At 34.4% G+C, this 21237-nt stretch overlaps 1 protein-coding gene across 5 annotated transcripts in view; it reads right to left on the bottom strand.

Moving 5' to 3' along the window:
* LOC143244779 (RING-type E3 ubiquitin-protein ligase PPIL2) overlaps window positions 1-18047 on the bottom strand; it is a 58603-nt gene extending 40556 nt beyond the window's left edge. For 2 of the 5 annotated variants that reach the window (XR_013025317.1, XM_076490085.1), the window contains exons 1-2: window positions 17896-18041; window positions 7715-7764 (exon numbers count right to left, since the gene is read on the bottom strand). Coding sequence is in view for 3 of the 5 variants with exons in the window: in XM_076490085.1 (XP_076346200.1) it covers window positions 7715-7732 (18 nt within the window). In the remaining 2 variants the exon portion in view is untranslated. Of the gene's footprint in view, window positions 1-7714; window positions 7765-8932; window positions 9017-17895 lie in introns of all 5 variants that reach the window. The other 3 variants (XM_076490086.1, XM_076490087.1, XM_076490084.1) reach the window with 3 other exon arrangements.
* Window positions 18048-21237: the final 3190 nt, after the last annotated feature.

The following is a 21237-nucleotide window of genomic DNA, read 5'->3' as shown; positions in this document are numbered from 1 at the left end:
TTACACATTTGACGTGAAGGTGCTTGATATGGGAAATAAAGTTTAATCTACAGTCAAAGGTAAGACCTAAGAACTTTGCCTCAGGGACAACAGGAAGTACATCATCATCAATACAAAGTTCTGGATTTGGATGAATACCCTGTCGGCAGCAGAAATGTACACAAACAGTTTTAGGGAAAGTTGAAAACCATTTGCTGTGGTCCACTTAAGTATATGATTGATTGCAGTTTGTTGCTGCCACTCAATGAACCTCATACTTGATGACTGACATGAGATGTGAAAATCATCAACGAAAAGGCCATTTGCAACTGTATGAGGTAGCTGTTCACTGATGGCATTAATTTTTATAATGAAAAGTGCAACCCTCAGAACACAACCCTGAGGGACTTCAAGTTCCTGTGGGAAAAACAGGAAAGTGTTAAGTCCACACTGACATGGAATTGGCAATTTGTTAAAAAATGCTTAATTGATTGATTGAGTGTTTTATGGCACAAAGCAGCTAGGATATCTGCACCAAACGTCCGGTAAAAAGGTAAAAATAAATTAAATGTAGTAAGATACAGAACAGGAAATGAAGGTAAAACAAAACATCATTGAAAAACAGAAAAAGCATAAGACCAATGTTGAAACCTAGTTTACAATGGTGAGAGAGAAAGCAGAGTAAAAGAAGTTGTAAAGTACTTACTCTAGCAACAGGTAAGTTCAAGAACCACCGTTAGTCACATGAAGTTGGCCTTTCCAGTCCTGGTGTCAAGTTATTTAATGTTCTGGCCATTTTTCAATGTCAAATTGAATTAGAGAGAATGAAACTGTGAAAAGGGAATCACAATTAAAAAGGTGTAATGAATAAATATCTAACACTTAAATGAGGTTAAAAAGATTAATGGCCATTATAAAACTAAAACCTTATCAAGGTGGACAGAGTCACCATCACCAATAACACTGTCCAATGTTACAGATAAACCCTGGGAAAAAACATGTTCAAAATATTGCCGTCGTTGGGAATCGTAACGATGGCAAGAAAGTAAAATGTGGCTGATAGTGATTTGAGTGTTACACAAACTACACACTGGTGCATCAGTTCCAGATAAAAGAAAACAATGAGTTAAAAACTGTGACCAATGCATAGTCTAGTTAGAACAACTTCTTCCTTCCAGGCCTTACGGAAGCTAGATGGCCAAAGCCCAATATAGGGTTTTATTTGAAAAAGCTTGTTGTCGCGTTGCTCACTCCAAGTGGACTGCCAGCTGGCACGGAGCCAAGTCTTGAATACAAGACCATAATCCATGTACAGAATAGGCACAGTGGTGATAGTGCCGGAGCAGATAGATTTAGCTGCCGTGTCTGCAAGCTCGTTCCTGCGAATACCAACATGGTCTGGTATCCAGAAAAACTGGATAGAAGTAGCAGTTAATGAGAAATGGGCCAGTCGGTTTTGAATATCAGAGAGAACAGGATGTGAGCCAATGTGTAGCGATTCCAAGGCCAGTATAGAACTAAGCGAGTCAGTATAAATAGTGCAGTTGGAGTACTGCTTCAATATGATCCAGGGCAAGAGATATGGCATACAGTTCAGCAGTGAACACAGAAGCTGTAGAGGGGATTCTGCGCGCAACCACTGAACCGCAGCAAACCATAGCAGAGCCCACTGAATTATCTGATTTGGAACCATCTGTATAAATGGGAACGGAATGATTGTTTGAAAGATGTTCATTAAATAAATGACGGTACTTCCAATCTGGGGTATCTGCCTTTTTCAGATGACTGAAAGAAAGGACACATTTGGGGGCTGTAATAAGCCATGGTGGGATGGGCTGACCTGTAGAATCTGCAATGTTATCCAGGACAGACCCAAGTCATCCATTTGGGCCTGGATGCAAAGGCCAAATGGAACAATGGCAGATCATCTGTTCTGAAAAAGGATAACATGCCTTGATGGTGGCAGGTGCACGTGATGATGTAAATGTCAAAACAAGGGTATTTGTTGGCAGTGTAACTCCATCTTTGCGAGTGGAGATGCGCCTCACTGCAGAAACTCCTTGAGCAGAGAGACCAGCAAGAATCTCTGACTCGAGGACATTCTTCAAATCCCTCTCAACAATAACTCCTTGTGATGAATTCAAGGTAGCATGAGGAGTAACCTCAATAGGTATATCTCCAAGTGCCGTTGAATTCAAGAGGAGTTCACTGTGGTGGGTTGTGGATGCTTCAACTATGTCTCCAGATCGAAGCTTCTTTACTGACTTTGGAGAGCCAACAAGACCCTCTAGTCCCTTCTGAATAAAAAAGGGGACATTTGCCCTAAAGGTTTTTCTGAAAGAAAATGTAATATAAGAAAATGAGGTATGTGTGTAACAGATGTCGAAGATTGCTGCTCAGAGTCTTCAAGACGTGGTCATTTACCTATTGACTGTTTTTTCACTAGTTTATTTAAATTTTTTGAAGGATCCATAGGAAAAAAGAAAAATGTTGGTACTCACTGACCCCACCCACCATGGAGCCCTATGAGGGGATGCACTACAATGTCATGCAAGGACAATGCAGCAATGCCAGGGTTTCATGAGCACTATACCCAAACACCAGCATCAGGCACAATGTTCACAACACCCGTTGAGAACTTCCAACACTGGTACTTGGTTGACTCTAGCCCAAGTGGACAAGCCAATTGGCACAAGGGGAGCCACCTAAAGGATGCCCATCTACAGGAATTCCAGACCAAAGTGGTGTGTTAGGGTTGGACCCCTCAACCACCAGGATCCTCTCCTCACCTTCACGGGTCGCCATGCACGGCAAACACGTGGGTGGATATTTAGATCCTAGAGAAGGTCACCAGACAGAACAGAACCTTCCCTTGGAGGTCCCCTCACCACGTACAGGAATCCACACTGGTGGAAAATGCTTAATGAAAAGTGGCAAATTGCCATGCAATCTATATAAGCAACTGTCTCACAAAATGCCATGATCTCCATGTTGTATCATAAGCTTCCTCTAAATAAAAAAAATAGAAGCAAGATGTTGTTGCTTCAAAAAGGCTTCTCTGACTGATGTTTCAAAGCAAATCAAGTGGTCTATTGTGGAGCATTAACTTTGGAACCCACGTTGAGTGGGTTAGAGAAGGTTGTTTGATTCAAGGGACCAAACAAGACAAGCATTAATCATCCTCTATGAGGTCTCACTGAGATAACTCGTTAAAGCGATGAGATGGTAATTTGAAGGAATCTTTGGATCCTTCCCAGGTTTAAAAATAAGGAGTACAATAGCTTGGTACCAAGCATCAGGAAAGATGTTCTCCTGCCATATCCGTTTAAAGACAGCCAGGAGAATAGTGAGAGAGGCAAGAGAAAGGTGGAGTGGCATCTCATAATGTATATCTTTAGGTCCAACTGATGTATTGCCAGACTAATGAAGTGCAAGTTTGAGTTCCATCAGTGTAAGAGGGTGATTGCAGTCATAGGGATGATCAGGCAAAAAGGAAAGAGGCAGATGTTCAACTTGCATTGTAACAGCTAAGGAAGGGGATGAGTTTGAAGAGCTAGATACATGTGAGAAACATTCACCAAAAGTATTGGCAATGCTCTGAGCATCAGCAACTTCATGGCCATTGAATATTAAGATAGAGAGGAGGGCAAAGGTTTATCATCCACTAACCTTCTGGATCTTGTCCCCCATGACTTTTGAACTGGTGGTTGAAGAAATGCTGGAGGTATATTTAATCCAAGATTCCTTCTGGCTTTGACATCTAACTCACCAAGTCTGTGCACAGGCTTGCTGAAATGCAATGAGGTTTGTAAGCGTGGGATATCTACAAAATTTATCCCAAGCACATTTCTGAGCTTTTCGTGTTATTGAACAAGCAGAATTCCACCAATGGCAAGGATGCCGTGGGAAAGATGTTGAGGCTTTAGGGATGTACTGAGCAGCTGCTTGGACAATACAGTTAGTTACTGCTGCTACACAATCATATATCAATGATTTTCATAAGATGACAGGATCAAGTTCTAAGAAAGCAGTGAAAAAGGGCCAGTTGGCCTGGTCCAGCTTCCATTGAGGCACACAGGTAAGGTGGCACTGACCACTGTCAATCTCTCTTAACATGATAGGAAAATGATCACTACCTCTTGGATTGATGTCAACCTCCCAAGAAAAGCAAGTGAAAAGTAAAGGGGAGCAGATAGAAAGATCTATAGCAGTAAATGAGTGATTGAGTACATGAAAATAAGTGTAAGAACCAGTATTGAAGAGAGACAGGTTGTGATTCAGATGTATATGCTCTCTAGCACAACCCCTCACATCAATACGAGAACCACCCCAGAGGGGATTATGCCAATTAAGAACCCCTAAAATTAAAAAGGGGATGGCAGTTGTTCAATGAGGGCATCAAAGTCTAACACATGATATTTTTTTCAGGAATAAGGCACAGAGAGCAAACAGTGATGGTACGACCCAAGGAAATATGAATGGCTACAGCCTCCAAGGGCATATTCAATGACAAGAACCAGATGGGCACATGTTGATTATCCAGCAGTGTCACTCCCCCATGTCCTTGTCCTACACATAACCTGCCATTTCAGTATAAGGAGTATTGTTGAATTTTGACTGTATTAATAGGCTTTAAAAATGTTTCCTGTAAAGAAAGACATTTGGGATGATAAAAGTCAATCAAATCCTTGATGTCATTCACATTTGATTGAGAACCTGGACAGTTCCATTGGATTAGTATGGCCATTTTTATTTATTTTGGAGGAAAAATTGGCACACAGACCTTCTGCTTGCGACCACAATTTTTTTCTTTACTGGATGTGGGTCGGTCACTCTCTAGTGATCCTGCTTTGGGTCGAGTAGGCAGGTCAGAGTTTGTAAACATACATTCTTGTGACTGAGGATGTGAACAAATGGATTAATTTTTGGGGTGTCAAGAGAGGGAGACCCCATGAAAGCACCTGGGCTGGAACAAGGTGAAGTTTGGCAATGACTGGAAGATATGGTAAGAACAGAGATAGAAGAAGATACTGATTCATTAACTTTGTTGATTTTGAAGGGTACTAAATTAAGATGCATTGTTAAGGATTCTGTAGGAGGCACAGAAAAGTCTGTCTGGACTCCTACTGTAGTAGTGGAATGGATTACAGCAGCATGAGTCCAAGATGAAATTGGGAATAGTAATTTCCAAGCCTCTGAATAAGTAATATTATGAACTGTCTTGAGAAGTTGTACTTCTTTCTCTTCTACCCGTTTAGGACAAGAAGTAAAACAGGAAGGATGTGAACCATTACAGTTAATACAATGCAGTTCTCATTGGCATTCAAAAGCATCATGGTCTTTACCAACACAATAGGCACATGTTAAGGAACCACGGCAAGATATTTTCAAGTGACCAAATCGTTGACAATGAAAACATCTAACAGGGTTAGGAATATAAGGCAGTACCTTACAATTCAGATATCCTGCCTTGATTGTGGTAGGAGGATGCAATGTTATAAATGTTAATATTAGAACATTTGTCAACTTCATAATCCTGACTCTATGAGTAAAAATTCAGCATACGGTTGTAACACCTTGGCTGAGAAAACCTGCGAGGATTTCTGACTCTGGAATGGTCTTTAAATCCCTCTCAACTATAACTACTCTGGAAGAATTCAAAGTAGAATGAGGAGTAAACTCAATTGGTATATCCCCAATGGCCTTCGACTTCAAGTAGAGTTTGGAATGTTCTGATGAAGCTATTTCCACTAAAATGTTCCCAGACTGTAATTATTTACAAATTTAGGTAAGCCAGCAAACCCTTCTAGACACATCTGAATAAAAAATGGAGACATCTGCCCTAAGGGTTTTTCAGTTAAAGAATGTATAATTAAAAATCTGTAATTTTTTTACCAATTTAGGTAAGCCAGCAAGCCCTTCTAGACACTTCTGAATAAAAAAATGGAGACATCTGCGCTAAGGGTTTTTCAGTTAAAGAATGTATAATTAAAAATCGCAGGACAGATTCAAGTTGTGAATTTGACCATACACAGTCATCAATGTGAGGTCGTTTGCCAGTAGTCAGATTTTTCTCTATGCTGTCATTTTTTTATTTGAGAAGTATCCATAATTAAAAAAAAAATATTTTGGTGCCCACTGATCCAACCCACCATGGAGCCCTATGAGGGGATGCACTACAGTAATGCCAGGGTTTTGTGAGTACTACAGCCGAACACAAGTATCAGACAATGTCCACTACACTTGTTGAGGATGTCTTATGCTGGCACTCAGTTGACCCTGGCCCAAATAAACTAGCTGATTGATCTTGATGGGGCCCACCAAGACCACCCACCTACAGAAATTCAAGGCCAAAGTGGTGTGTTGGAGTTGGACCCATCAACCACCAAGATCCTTTTCTTCACTTCATGGGTCTCCATGCATGGCAAACACACAAGTGGATGTTTAGATCCCAGAGTACAGAACCTTATCTGGAAGGTCCTTCACCATGTACAGGAATCCACATCAAGGGGCAATCTGTCAGAACTGAACATCCTTAAGAATATGGATGGATCCTATTATGGGAACCCATAGACCTGACCACTGAAGAAAGGGTTGAGAAACACCAAGGGCCAATACTCTCAAATTAGAGTCAGAAAGAAGAGAAGTCAAGGATGATAAAAAGAATAAAAATGATAGGTATCAATTTAGGATTATAACATCTCTGTAACTCCAGGAAATAACATGGAACACAGAAAAGGAGCTTTCCACAATTCCCTGTGACCATAAGTTGGTAAATGAACCCCTTACAACAAAGTGTCTCTACCAAATCAATCCCAACAACAAACCAGCCAGGAAACCAAAGAAAGAATGGAAGAAGACAACCTGACTGAAGAAGACATCAACAAAATCCCCAACTCATTCTAAAATTGCTGAGGGTGAATGTTTATATGCTTCAGACAAAAGTTAGAATGAAGATAAATACCTCAGGACAGTCTTAAGAGTAAGATGAATATGAGAAAACTGTAATCTGGTTAAAGTGATCAAAGGTACCAATACAGACCTCACAGGTCCAAAAGTGGATCTATTAGCTGAGAATCTAAATAGGCCAAATTCTTTCTTGAGAAAAAATGATTACATTATCTGGATGAGATGCTTATGTACAATACCAAGATAAAAAGCACATTGAAGGTGGTGGAGAAATTTGCAAATTAGATTCTGCATAAGACATTTGATTGGGGTATAAAAAACTGGAGCAAGTGTTCTCAATGCTCAGAGGAACAAAAAGTGGAAACCCTGGACAGATCAAAAATAGCTATAGTGTAAGCAGATAAGTATGTTTTGGAAGTTTTACTATGACCTCTAACTGTCATAATGATTTTACTGTCACTACTAGTAGTGAAAGAAATTATTTTAACCATCTTGTTGTCATAATGATTGCTAATACTACATCTACTTGTTAAAGTGACTTTACTGTTACCACTAGTTAGCACAATGATTTTTCTGTCACCATTATTTTATTGTGACCCTCTGGTTGTCAAAATTATTTTATTCTCAACATAAGTTACCACAATTATTTTCATACCTATGTAAAGTCTCATCACTTCTTTCTGTACAATATAAATCTAAACAAAAAGTAGAAACAACAAGTATGGTTTCCATACAATCTCTTTATCTCAAATGTACTTTAAACAAAAAGAATACACCTATATAACTATACATATAGATACTGCAGAATATTAAACATATGTACAACCTGATTTTTTCCCTCCATAGAATGTACTCCACTCTGTACATGTGAGATACCTGTAAAAATGGAAGTTAAATCTCTTCAGTAATACATGTATGTATGTATATATATAAAACTAATAAATCAAAACTGAATATCTAGAGTTATTCCAGCTCAACCAGATGGAAATTCAATAATCTCTTCAGTAAGATATAACATGTTAAAAAGTAATAAATCAAGTTAAAAAGATAGAAATTAAATAATCCTTTCAGCCAGATATAATATGTAATTAAGTAATAAATTAAGGCAAGTACCTGAAGTGATTCTAGCTCAAGTAGACCAAAAATCTGAGAAATGGTGACTCAAATACTTTAGAATATAATAAACAAAATTATTGATAATGCCCAACAGATAAACCACATATAAATTAAAAAGTTCAAATATCTAGTTGTAACAGTTTTCAAGAGACCATGGGTTTTAACCTGACATACATGTTTAAAGTGAGGCAGAGTCAAATCCTAACTTTATTAGCTGTACAGATGCAACTCAAAACTGAGAGAACAACTGTTATACAACTATATTTCAAATCTGACACTTTGGCTTATCATTCAATGTAACTTTTGAAATCAGAAAAACAAAAATTTAACTTCCTCCTCCACTTTATAGTGAGGAATTAATGAAAGATAAATTGCATGCAAGAAAACTGTTCCATTTAGCAAATATGCACATACAGGACAACTGCTTAATATACATCTCTTGAATGTTGAAAAATTATCTATTTTTAACAAACTCTTGAACATTGTGAAAATGCTTGTTCTCTGTTAGAGAAATAATCAACATGGGGGATGTTAGTATTAATTTAAGGTTTATTTAAAGACCTTTAAATATGGTTCACTGATGCAGATCAATCTGTTCTCCAACTGTGTTGGTCAAGGTCTACAAATCATGGTCAACCCTGTCATATTCCCTCTTAATTGAATAGGTTAAGCCATTTATCCTGTGTTTAAAGTACCATGAGTGAAGGTTTGGAAATATATTCATTTGGAATACAAGTAGATAACTGTTGCCAGAAAGATTTCATGTTAATTAATATTAATTAAACACACTAAATATGCACTTTCAGTGATAAATCTCAGTGACTGTAAAAGCTAATATTTCAAGCTCATTATGAAGTGAAATATGTGTAGATCAGTAAAATATTTTTATGACAGTACTTATATGATAAAACACAGTTATGTTAATTACCTGTTCTTTCAAGTTCTAAATCTTTCTTATGAATCAGTTTCAGTAATTTCCCATGTTTTATTACACAAAATTGTGATTGAGTCCCTATAAAAGATAATGTACAATCCTAAACTATCTTATACATTTCATTACATTGATAAACTTTTATATTTTTACCAACACACACACACACACAAAAGCATTCATGGCATGGTTAGGTTAAACAAAAAGGATGTTGCTTTGTGTGCGGATCTAACAAACACGACTGTAGTCCAGGTTAGGTTAAATAATAGGATAATGCTTTGTGTGGGGACCTGTAACAGTTTGATAAAAATTGTGTTACTAGAAGTGTTAAGGGCTTAATAATTTTAGCTCAAGTGTTAAAGAATTGCCTAGCAATCAGGAGTTTTCTGGTTTTAACAACAAACAGAAAATAATAAGAGTGAAATTGCTGCAGAAACATTGTTATTAAGATGTGGGATTTAACCAGAAACCTTCTATGATAGTTATTAATTTCTCCTCTTATAACTAGTTTAGAACATATCTTTTATTCAGATGTGAAACAAGAAAAGGGAGTGGGACAGGTTTTAATAATCAAAATAATCATGATTTCTACACTTTCAGAAACATTTTAAATATCCCTCTGGAAAATATATTCAAATTTTCATGAAGGTGTTCTGGTTCCTAATGAAATTAATTAAGTCTGTGATAGTCTTGTATCATTTTACCTTTGTAACTATCACAGCAAAGTATGATGATCGTAATTATTGTAGTAAGGTACAGGTCTCAATTAGCCAGGGATCACACATTCACTTTTTACTTATCAGTTTTTGATGCAAAATATTTAATATTATTTATTGTGGTGTAATGACATTATTAATAGTACAAAGCTTAATGAAGCTGATTCTTTGACAAATGCTTCCTTAACTCTATGTCATTTTGATGGGCATATCCACACTTAAGGTAAAAAGTGCACACTATATCATAAAACTACAGAAAATAAACTTTTAACCAATCTTTGACACATCTCTCTTAGACCAAATACTTTAGGATCAAAATTTATTCAATGAAAAAAAAAATTAATTTAATTTCATAAATAACAAAATTTAAAACTATCATTTTATTTAAAGTTGATTTTAGTACAATCCAAGTGAATACATTAGTATTTGCAAATTTCCTGAACTTTTTGTTCATAATGACATTCATACATAGCCCCCTTAGAGAAAAGTGAAAATAGTTTTGAATAACACAGTACCAATTGTAACCCCGTAATTTTTAGTACAAATATAGTTTTATTGAGTTCTTGGCCATCACTTTCACTAAACCTACATTGTCATGATGTGGTGCAATTGTCAACATGTCAAATTTAAAAAGTCATAGGCTAGTAATCTAAACATATAATGAAAGCTCTCTATTTTTTCAGCTGTACAAAGTAACATGGCTTTCAGTTCAGTGGAGAATGGTGTAGGAATTGAAAAAGTGATGAAAGTTCACTGTTGGTAAAAGAAATGTTTAAATAACTGCCACAACAATTTTTGTCTTAATTTTTAGCCATGGCTCCAAGTTTGTTTTTGTTTTTTTTTTCGAGTACAAACTATTATCTCATAGTTTTATCATTTCATCACTAATTTCAGATATAATTACAATTTTGAACTCAGGAAGTCAAACCCTTTCAATTTATGTATTTGATCACGCCCAAGTTCTCACAAATTAATTCACTGTAGTCCTGCCTACAAAAATTTCAATTTGAAAAAAAATTGATTGAGGTCCTCATGAGAAATAAAATATAATGAAGTGTGTGTATATATGCACCCCATACTTGGTGCTTCTGGCACACAAAAACATAGCTAATAATAAGAAAAAAAAAGGTCTCATAGATCATTTTACTTTAATCCTGCATATAAGATTGTCAAGTACCATGGCTACTGAAGATTCCCTCTTGTTTAAATAAAGCAATTTTTTTTCTTTTCTCTTCCTATTTCATTTTAATGATGATGTTGCAGTATGTTCAAAAAATGTTTTTTGTGGAAAAAATGAAGAAGATGAGATGGGGGTTAGCTGGATAATCGCTGTACCAAATTTTGGTTTTCCAACAAGACCACTGTTTGTTCATCCATGTTTACATTAGGTGTTGGCCTAAGTAACTGTTTGAATAAGTAAAGAAAATCACCAAGAACAATAATGTAAAAAAATATACATACAAGTATTACAACAAAAGATATAAAGTCTTTTGTTCAAAGTAATGGTTTCTGTATAAAAACTCATGAACAGCTAGCTTCAAAAAGAGTGATAAGATCAACTTCACTCTTTGTTGAAAAAGTTCAACTGAAATAGATGTGAAGTTTTTCTCCTGAAATTTGGGCAGAAAAACTAAAAGTTGCATTTTTTTCAACCCAGATTCAACCCAAACCATGAGAAAGAGGAGTCAACTAATACAATCTATACCAAGTACCAAGATCAATCTGTTTAGATGTTACAAGTATTAATCATAAGACAGATGATATTTTAACCCAATTTTGTTTACTGTGATTTGAAACATGATATTTCTTGAGTCATGGTGTTGCACAGAGAAGCCTCCTCCCCTTTACTGAATTATAAAGTAGGCCCTGGAGCATGGTGGTGGAATTGTTGTGTATGCTCACCCTGGACTAAGATATAAATTTATTTTTTATTTAGTTATTATTACAAACTAAATTGAACTATGTGGGTTCACTATTAACAAATGTCACACTTTTTACTGTATTTATCATCCAACTTCTGAAAGATGGAGCAAATTTATAGATACATTGGTTTGCTCATTGATGTTATTAATTTGAACAATTCTGTATATTTTTTGGATGACTAACTTGAACTTATTTTAGTATACCCAAACCAAAATTTGAAATTCAATAATTTAATGTCTGTAATTAATGCCCACTCTTGTATTCACCAACCTACTAGAGTTCTTGGGACTGCAGTATCAACACTCAATAATATTTTTACAACTTGTTTCAATGTAGTTCCAGATGTAATCTGTTGTGATATTTGTGATCACTATGCATTATCTTTATCTTTTACTACTTTGTCAAATTAGCTTAAATTTATAGCCATTCAAAAAAAAAAAAAATTAAATGATGGCACTCTAATAAAGTAAAAATAAAATTATTTAAGTTCTGTTAACTGGAACTATCTTATAAATGAAGAACCTAATGTCAATTCAGCTTTCTCCTCATTTGGAAAACATTATCTCAACATGTATAATTTACCATTTCCATTTGTTCAAGTTGTAAAATTTAATAATGCAAGTATTTAACTTGAATGATGATGACATTCTTACATAAAATGAAAGCAAATACTTTATTATCATTTAAAAAAACAAAACAGGTAATATATCAAGTAAAAATAAACACTTGAAACTTGATATGCTTATTCAGAATTTAATATCTGACTGTAATGCCAAATATTTTAATAGATGTTTCCAAAGTGAGGAATCTTGTGGCATATGGTTATTTCTTGATAAAGAACAAGGTAAAGGTAAAGGAATTAAACACAAAATCTCACGAATTTGCAATAAAGCTCATTATCTTGTTATAGGTCCTAAAAGTATTGCTGACAGCTTTATTATTTATCTATGTAGGTTGTCATTCCAACTGGCATTAAGTTTAAGATAAATTAGTAGTTCAATCCACGTATCTTGGACCTACAACAGTAACTGAAATTTGTACAGCATTTGGAGAACTTTCAAATTCTACTTCATCTGACTGGGATGATGTTCTACCTTAGGAGATGAAATCTACTAGTAAACCAGCAACTGTACCTTTAACTGTATTTGTAGATAAATCATGTAGTACAGAAAATTTTTCAAAGATAATTTAAGTTACCAAAATCATACCCATTTACAGGGATGATGATCCAGACAAAGTGGAAAGGTATTGGCCAATATCTATTTTATCTGCACATGCTGTTGAACAAATACTTTATAATAGAATTATTGTTTTCTTACAAAATAATTATTTTTTAAGTAATCCATAATTTGGTTTCAGTAAATACAAATCAATTGGCAATTACAACAAAGATTATCAAGGCTTATGAAGACAAGAAACCTGTTTTAGTTTGTGCCCTTGGCACTGTCAAGACATTTGATAGCATTAATCACACAGTTTTACTTTTTAAATGCTATCACTGTGGTGTAGAAGGAAAAATGTCTGACATCTTAAAAGCCTTATTTAAAAAATAGGCCATGCTTTACTTCAGTCAATGATACAAAGTTTAATTTCAGTAATATTTATTGTGGAGTTCCTATAGGTTCAAACATTAGCCATCTCTTATATATTATTTATGTTAACAATTTAATATCTATATGTTCAAAGATAATTACTATTTTCATGCTGACAATATGACTTTTTATAGAAGCATATTCTCTTGCTAAGTGTCACAAAACAGCAACTGATGAACTACTATCTTTTGCCACTTGACTTATTGAAAATTGTCTAGTTTTAAATATATATAAGTTACAATATATGACTATTTTAAAGAAATAAATTAATGCTAATTTCAAAGTGAACAGAAATTCAAAATCCAGAATTGATTCAATTAGGATTTTTTGAGTTATTTGAAACAACCTTAAATGGGATAACTTCAAATAACAAAAATGAGAACTTTATCAAATTGAGTAAGCCGAATGAATTATTATATAAATGTATGGGATACAAATTCCAATACATTAAGACCAATCTGGTTATTACAACAACAACAAAAAAAAAAGTTGTAAGACCAATGATTGGTCTTCCATAAAAATCACCTGAAGCCAGCATATTTAAAGAAAATGTAGTTTTAATAGTTTATTACTCCTGTGTTTACTAATTCTTTATATTGTAGAAGAAATTACAATATTTAATCCTGATTTGAATTTGTTAACTACCTGAAGGTTTATATTCATTTTTGAGAAAAGGAGCACATGCATGTTCATGAGGTAGTTCTGCTTTGTGCTCCAATTATTCTTATTATTTTCCTTGATAATTATAAATAAAATACCTTTAGATGATTGGTTAACTCCCAGTACCAAGTTATTTAAAATAAAAATGCCCTGGTTGTATATATATATATATACTAGTTACTCTGTTTAGTTAAACATACAGATAATTATCATGTATAGTTTTTTTGTTTTTTTATAGTTATTTATTACAGCAATAACTTTTTTGAATCAATAAAATACAATAAACAGTATACATACACAAATATTTATAAAATGGATTTAAAGTTACAACCATACACTCAATGAAACCTTCTGGTTAAAAATTTGAGTAAACAAGTATGCTTGTTATAATTTTGGTTTGGTAAGAAGAAAACTTATTTTATGTCAGTGACCACAGACACAGTGTAATTGTGTATTGAATCAAAAGAAAGACTACATTTACAGTGTCATAAGATACAAACTTTATGGAAGAGTTTAACAAGAAAACATAAAAATCAGTTTAAGAATCTGAACAACTGTCAAATATTTTTGTTTGTCTAAAATACATGAGCCATAACCAATAAAATTCTTGATACATAGGTTTTTTTTGACAAAAAATGATGAGGTTGTAAGCAAGTTTTTCAGTTTTTGTCAAAATTTTTTGAGCAAATTTTTTTTTTTAATATAGTGAAAGCATAAAAGTATTTACACTTTGCAGCTTGAAAACCACTCAAATGCATTTTGAGGAAGTTTGTATAATTATGCTGACTAATTCAAGATATCCATTGTACAATATTTTAATTTACAAGTTTCAGAAGAGGTTCAAAAGCCCCAGTAGTTCTGATCTTTTTACACCAAATTTCATACACTTTAAACCAAACCTGCACACACAGGTACTTATAATGAGAGACTGCCATATTTCACTTTAAGGATGGAAAATTGTACTTTGGATTTCAAAATAATTGTTCCCCAGTCACCTTCCCAAACAACTTTCTACATCACAAGTCCCAGACACAATACAGTGTTTGGTTTTACTATCTTCTCTCCCTTTCTATAAAACATAACATTTATCCCATTCATTACAATTTAGAAGAATGTTGTATGCTTGTTTCACTGAACTAGAAATTCAAATACCATAAACATCAAACAGAATTGGGTCTGGAAAATATGGATTTTGGGTATGTAAGCAAAGCAATAAAATAAATAAAATCATTAAAAATTGGAACAATACATAAGCCACATCTGAGCAAAATAAAAAGATACAAGGTTCTTATTTTATACTCTAGCTGATTATTTGAAATTAAGCATAAAGCTACCTAATGGGCTATTTGTTCTCTGCCCACCACAGGTATTGATACCATCATACCTGGTTTTTAGCAATGTGAGTCCACAGATATACCACTGTGCCACTGGGGAACTTTTATATTCTAGTTTATCAATATTAGTAATTTGAGATCCTAATTTGCAAGAAATTATATAATTAGTATTTTCACATCACAAACATCTAACTTTAAACAGTGCCGTATTTAACATTCACATGACTCACTAACATTATATTTTGGTGTTATTTTAATATTTACTTTTAAATTAAGAAACTAGATCATACATCATATTAAAGTTTGAATTATAATCTACAATTTGATTCCAAATGTATTGAAATAGATTTATAAAATAGTAGTTCAATAAAATTTTTAATGCAAATCAACAATTGCAATGACATGGCCTTTCACCCTTGACCCACTGCAAAAGAGTTAAGGAAAAAAAGTCAGTCTTGGTGGGTAGGTTAATCTATTGAAAATTAGCTTCAACATTTAAAAATGTGCAGTGGTCCATTTAAAGTGGGGATATTTGAAAATATATTTGTTGTGTGGGAGAAATGTTAAGAGTTTTGGAGAGTGATAAAGATTGGTTGTTTTGGCTGTTTGGGGTTTTATGGCTCAAAGCAACTAGGCTATCTGTGCCGTGTTATAAGGATTTGGATTAGATGACTGATCAGTTGACTACTTGTTAGTGGTAAAGTGAAAAATTCAGATTTTCAGATTTGAAGTTGTGTGGTTAATGCTGGTTTTCTTATAACAAAAAAGATACTGACTTACTTGAAAAACTTCAGAGATATGCTACTAAAATGATTTCTAATTTGAAACACTTAAACTAAAGAGACCCAAAGATCTGAACTTGTTTTCTCCCAGGAATAGAATAATTAGGTGTCTAGGTGACTCATACATACATACATACATACATATATATATGTATGCATGTGTGTGCCACCTGATTTAAGTCTTTAAAAACATTATAGACTTAATCTGTCTATGAGAGGTTTGTTGGACTAGAACAATATTTTTTCCAATAAATCCAAAATATTCAAGACAGATGCATAAACTATAAAATCCCAAGTCTAAGCTCATTATTGGGCAAATGTTTTTCCCTGTTACAGTTATAACTTCTGGAATAGTTTTCCATGATGTGAAAGGCTAAAACTAGTAGTAGAAGTCTGAATTCAGTAAAGCTTCTGTTGAATAATCATTATTGAGTTGGATGATTATATACAAGTTGGGCTGACTTATATGTTAAGTAACCTTAAAAGGCTAAGTGACATACTGTCACCTGGTATTTTCCTATGCTACAGGTATAGCAAGCTTCATGTTTGTTTCATTCATATCTCTCTCAATAAATTTCACATTATTTGTATGCACATAATCAAATTTTCATAGAAAGTAGTGTGTGTCAATTTCTTGTATAAAATTATCAACACTGTAAAGCATCTAAATCTAATATAAACTTTAGTTACTGCTATCATTTGCTACATGTGACAAGTAGTACCAGTATGAAAAACACACATTATGAAGATCATAAAAAGTATCCCTTTCATTTTTATACTGACTGTCTACATGGAGATGACAAGAAGTCTTAATGCATAAAAAAATTGTAAACATGTTTAACACACATTTCATACATGTAAAATTTTGTTTGGGGACAAAAACAAAATCCACACTTTTTTTTTCATTTTTCAAATATATTGTAGACCTATATGCATTTGTCTAATTAATCATTTAATGATTTTATCATTACCTAGGTTTCTTCTAAACTCAATGAACATTAATTTCATAAATGTAAATTGTATTTTAAAATATTAAGTTGCACTCCCTTCATTACATCATTTAGCAGGGTAATAATATCATCAGGTTAAGTAGTGCGGGCAGTATTATTTCAACAAGATATCATCAAATGTTCCTAATATTTTCATCCTCTGAGTACCCATTCAATAACATGACTGAAAAAAATTAAGCTTGAAAGTGTTAAGAAGTAGCTTAGCACAGCAGCTTTGCTACTTTTAGTAAAGTTGGCATACTTTTGTATATTTATCACCATACTCATTAACCAGTCAAAACGTAATTATCTTTATATATATATTGCCAGTTAGGCATGCCTCATAATATTGTGTTCAGTTTTGGCCTCCTTATCTAAAAAATGACTTGAAAAAGTTTTAGAATGAACCATTAAGATAATTTTAGTTATGAATAAGTTATTTTTCATAGATAGGTTAATATCTCTTATTTTCTTTCAAGAAAAGAATGATAAAAGGTTCTCATATTGAAGCTTACAGGATTATCCATGTTATTAACATGAAAAAAGTCTTTGATTTATTTGTACTGTATTTTGAAAAGACAAAAATGGAGAGAGAACATAAATTTATGATTTGGAGAAAGAGACAGTATTAGGTACTAATTACGAGTTTGTTTGTTTTTTAATATAATTTTATTTTGCTATCACGGTAACTGGTTCAGTGATCAGCAGAATGAGTTCTTATTAGCATTAGTGAAGTTTAGCACTTTATTCTTTTAAAGATGAAAGTGATTAACATAAGTACCGATGATTTCATTATAAATAAAGAGTGAGCTTTACATTTCTTTTTTTCGAGGATGGGTATGCAGGGACAACGTTGAAGAATCAAACGTTATACAATCAAAATAAGTAACTTTGAGTCCCTATATATCTATAACCCTCATGTTTCAGTTAGTTAAATCGCAATAATAATTAATACTTGACTTACATTTTGTCTTTCTGATGTTGCTTCTTCCCCATTTCTGTTGCTATCAAATATATCAATCAACAATAAAACCAAATAAAATTATATTGTTAACGTAATCTACCTTTAATTACTAAAGAAAATCAGACTTACTCGCGCCACCTACAGTAAAACGCATTAAATTAATTCAAGAAAAAATATATATGTAAAAACGGCTCGTTTGCGTTGAGAAAATTTTTATGTAGAGGAGCGAACAACGTTTCGTTCTTCTTCGGTTATCATTAGGTTCACAAAGAAATAAAGAGGTAACTGACCGATAGCTGACCACATGTTTGAAGGGGGTTGTGTAACTTCATACGTAAAGTTTTTACGACGTTGCTTAACAGCTGTTTAATTCAGTAATAGCAGTAAACTAGTTTGTTTGTTTGTTTGTTTTGAATTTCACGCAAAGCTACACGAGGGCTATCCGCGTTAGCCGTCCCTAGTTTAATAGTTTAAGACAGCAGGGAAGGCAGCTAGTCATCACCATCCACCAACAACTCTTGGGCTACTCTTTTACCAACGAATAGTGGGATTGACCATCACATTATAATATTTCCACGGTTAAAAAACCGAGTACGTTTAATGTGACAGGGATTCAAACCCGTGACCATAAGAGTACGAGTTCAGTGCCATAATCACCTGGCCATTCTGAGCTAGTAGTAAACTAAGAGATAACATACAAATTATTTGTTCACAGTCTCTCTCTCTCTCGCGCTGTATATATGTGTGTATATATATATGTCCAAATAAAATTGCTTTGCACTTTCATTTTTCATAAAGGTTCGATGGTTATAGAGGTCATAACGTGTACAGATGATCAATATTTGAACTTATTATTATTATTAATGCCTCTCGATTCCATGAAGGAACATAGGGCCGCAATCGCTTGCGGATTCATTAACAGGCTGGTTTTTTAAGTGAGTAAATTGTTAGCCTACTGCACAACCCCCAACCAGGAGGAGAAACCTGAGCCGTCCCTAATGTGACGGTCAATTCCACTATTCGTTGGTAAAAGAGTAGCCCAAAAGTTGTCGGTGGATGGTGATGACTAGCTGCCTTCCCTCTTGTCTTCCCTCAGTTTGCTACCTGTCTAGAGAAAGCGAAGGTGTTCCTTCGAGAAAAGGGTATTTAATATGCCGAGCTAACACACTTGCTAGTGGAAATAATACTTTCCAGAACTGAAAGCAATAACAATTTATCTGATATTCACGATGACGCAGGGACATTTAGTTGGTTTCCGCCATACCGTCTAAGCATTAAATCATTGCGAGGAAATATACATAATAATTTGTGATACAAAAATTACACTCAGAATTTTTAAACTCAAATCGTTTCTTTAATCAAGGGGAATCTAAATTAACAAACCAACATTTTTTTAGTATTGTTGTCTATACATTTTAATTTTATACTTTTGTAAACTAACAACAATATTAAGTTATACTAATGGGCAAGAGAAACGTACCTTTGTGACGGAACAAGACTAATGGCTCTTCTTTTGCTGTAGGGTTATTTGTTTATAAACAGTTTATTTGTCGTTAATTTACATAGAAATCCATGTAGATGTGTGTTAGTATAATATTTATAATATATCATATTTCTATTAACCTACTCGTGATACTTTTTAAGTTATGAGCAAAAAACCACTCGGGACGCAGGGGTACGAACACGTTCTGTCCTAACTGTACAATTCAGCAGTGAATACAGAAACTGTAGTGGAAATCTTGTCCATCGAGCCACAACAAACTATGGCAGAGACCACAGAGCAACCTGATTTCGAACCATTCATAGAAACGGGAACAGAAAAATGGTTCAAAAGATGTTTAGGAAAGAAAAAATGATGCTTCCAATCCGAAGTGCCCATCTATCCAGGCGACTCAAAGAAAGGACATAGGTGGGAATAGGTGGGTATATTAACCTCCATTGAACCTACTACCTTTGAATGAATTGGTAGATATTTGTCAGAAGACGAAGTTTCCACTGATTGAGGACGTAACCAAATAAGTTTTGCACCTCGGAGCCAAAGTAGAGGGACCCAAGCAGTCACGGGAAAATATGATGGAGACAGATACAAGAGTGGGTATACACTTGTCAACTCTTGCATCCAGAGAGGGCAAAGACTCTATATATGATGTGAGAAAGATTTTGATGGAGACACAGAAAGATCTGTCTGTATTCCCACTGTAGCAGTAGAATAGAGTGAAACAGCATATGACTGACACTGAGAAAGGACAACACTTTCCGAGCCTACATGTAAGATATGTTATTTACAGTTTTCACGAACAGTATCTCTTTTCCTCCATTCATTTACGGCAAGAACGAAAGCTGACAGAGTAAGGGTTTACTGTTAAGTATCATGGCGTTTGCTGCCAAAATAGATATGCGTTCAATAACCACAAAAGGTACCTTAGAGTTTTTGAACCAATGACACTGGAAACGCGTGAGAAGGTTAGAAGGATAAGGTTATATTTTATAGTTCAGATAACGTGCCTTAACAGTGGCAGGCAAACGTGGTGATGTGAATGTAAAAATCATAACGATAGTAAATTGCACTATTCTATCTTCTTGAGTTGAGATGTGTCACACATCTGAAACTTCTTCGCTGGAGAAAGAAGTCAGTATCTCTGACTTGGGAATGTTCTTTAAATCCACCTCCATGTACTACTTCGTAAGGAATTAAAATTAAAATTAGCATAGGGAATAACATCAATAGGCCTTTCCCCAATGGCCTTTCATTACAGGAATAGTTATCTATGGTGTGGTGCAGATGTTTCTACCATAATGCTTCTGGCATGTAGATTTTTGATTGACTTTAGAGACCTATAAAGACCCTGTAACCCCTCCTGAATGAAAAGAGAGGCATTTGCCTAATTTACTTCTTATTTAAAAAATGAAGAAGGAGAAAACAAGGAACGTGAATCATCTTGGGTGGTTACTTTGGAACAGAGTCCTCCATACATGTTGACTTACCTATTAATTGGTTTTTACTATTTTTTATGGATTTGATGGATCCATAAGAAAAAACGTTATTCAGTGCCCATTGATCCCACCCATCACAGGTTATTATGACGGGCCATACTACAATGTCATACATTGACAATGTATCTACATCAGGGTTTTTAGTAACTATATCCAAACACAGCCATTGATAAACAATGTCCATAGCACCTGTTGAGAACGTTCAACACTGGTACTTAACTGACCCTAACCCAACAAATCCAGTCGAATGACCCAGGGGGAGCCACTCTGAGGCTACCTATCTGCAGGAATTCAAGAAGAAAGTGATGTGTCAAATTGCCACTGACAAAACTGACCATTCAATGATAC

This window comes from Tachypleus tridentatus, chromosome 2 (assembly GCF_004210375.1).
Source record: "Tachypleus tridentatus isolate NWPU-2018 chromosome 2, ASM421037v1, whole genome shotgun sequence".
NCBI lineage: Eukaryota > Metazoa > Arthropoda > Merostomata > Xiphosura > Limulidae > Tachypleus > Tachypleus tridentatus.
The sequence above is the reverse complement of the archived record's forward strand: the minus strand, read 5'-3'. Positions and strand labels throughout refer to the sequence as shown.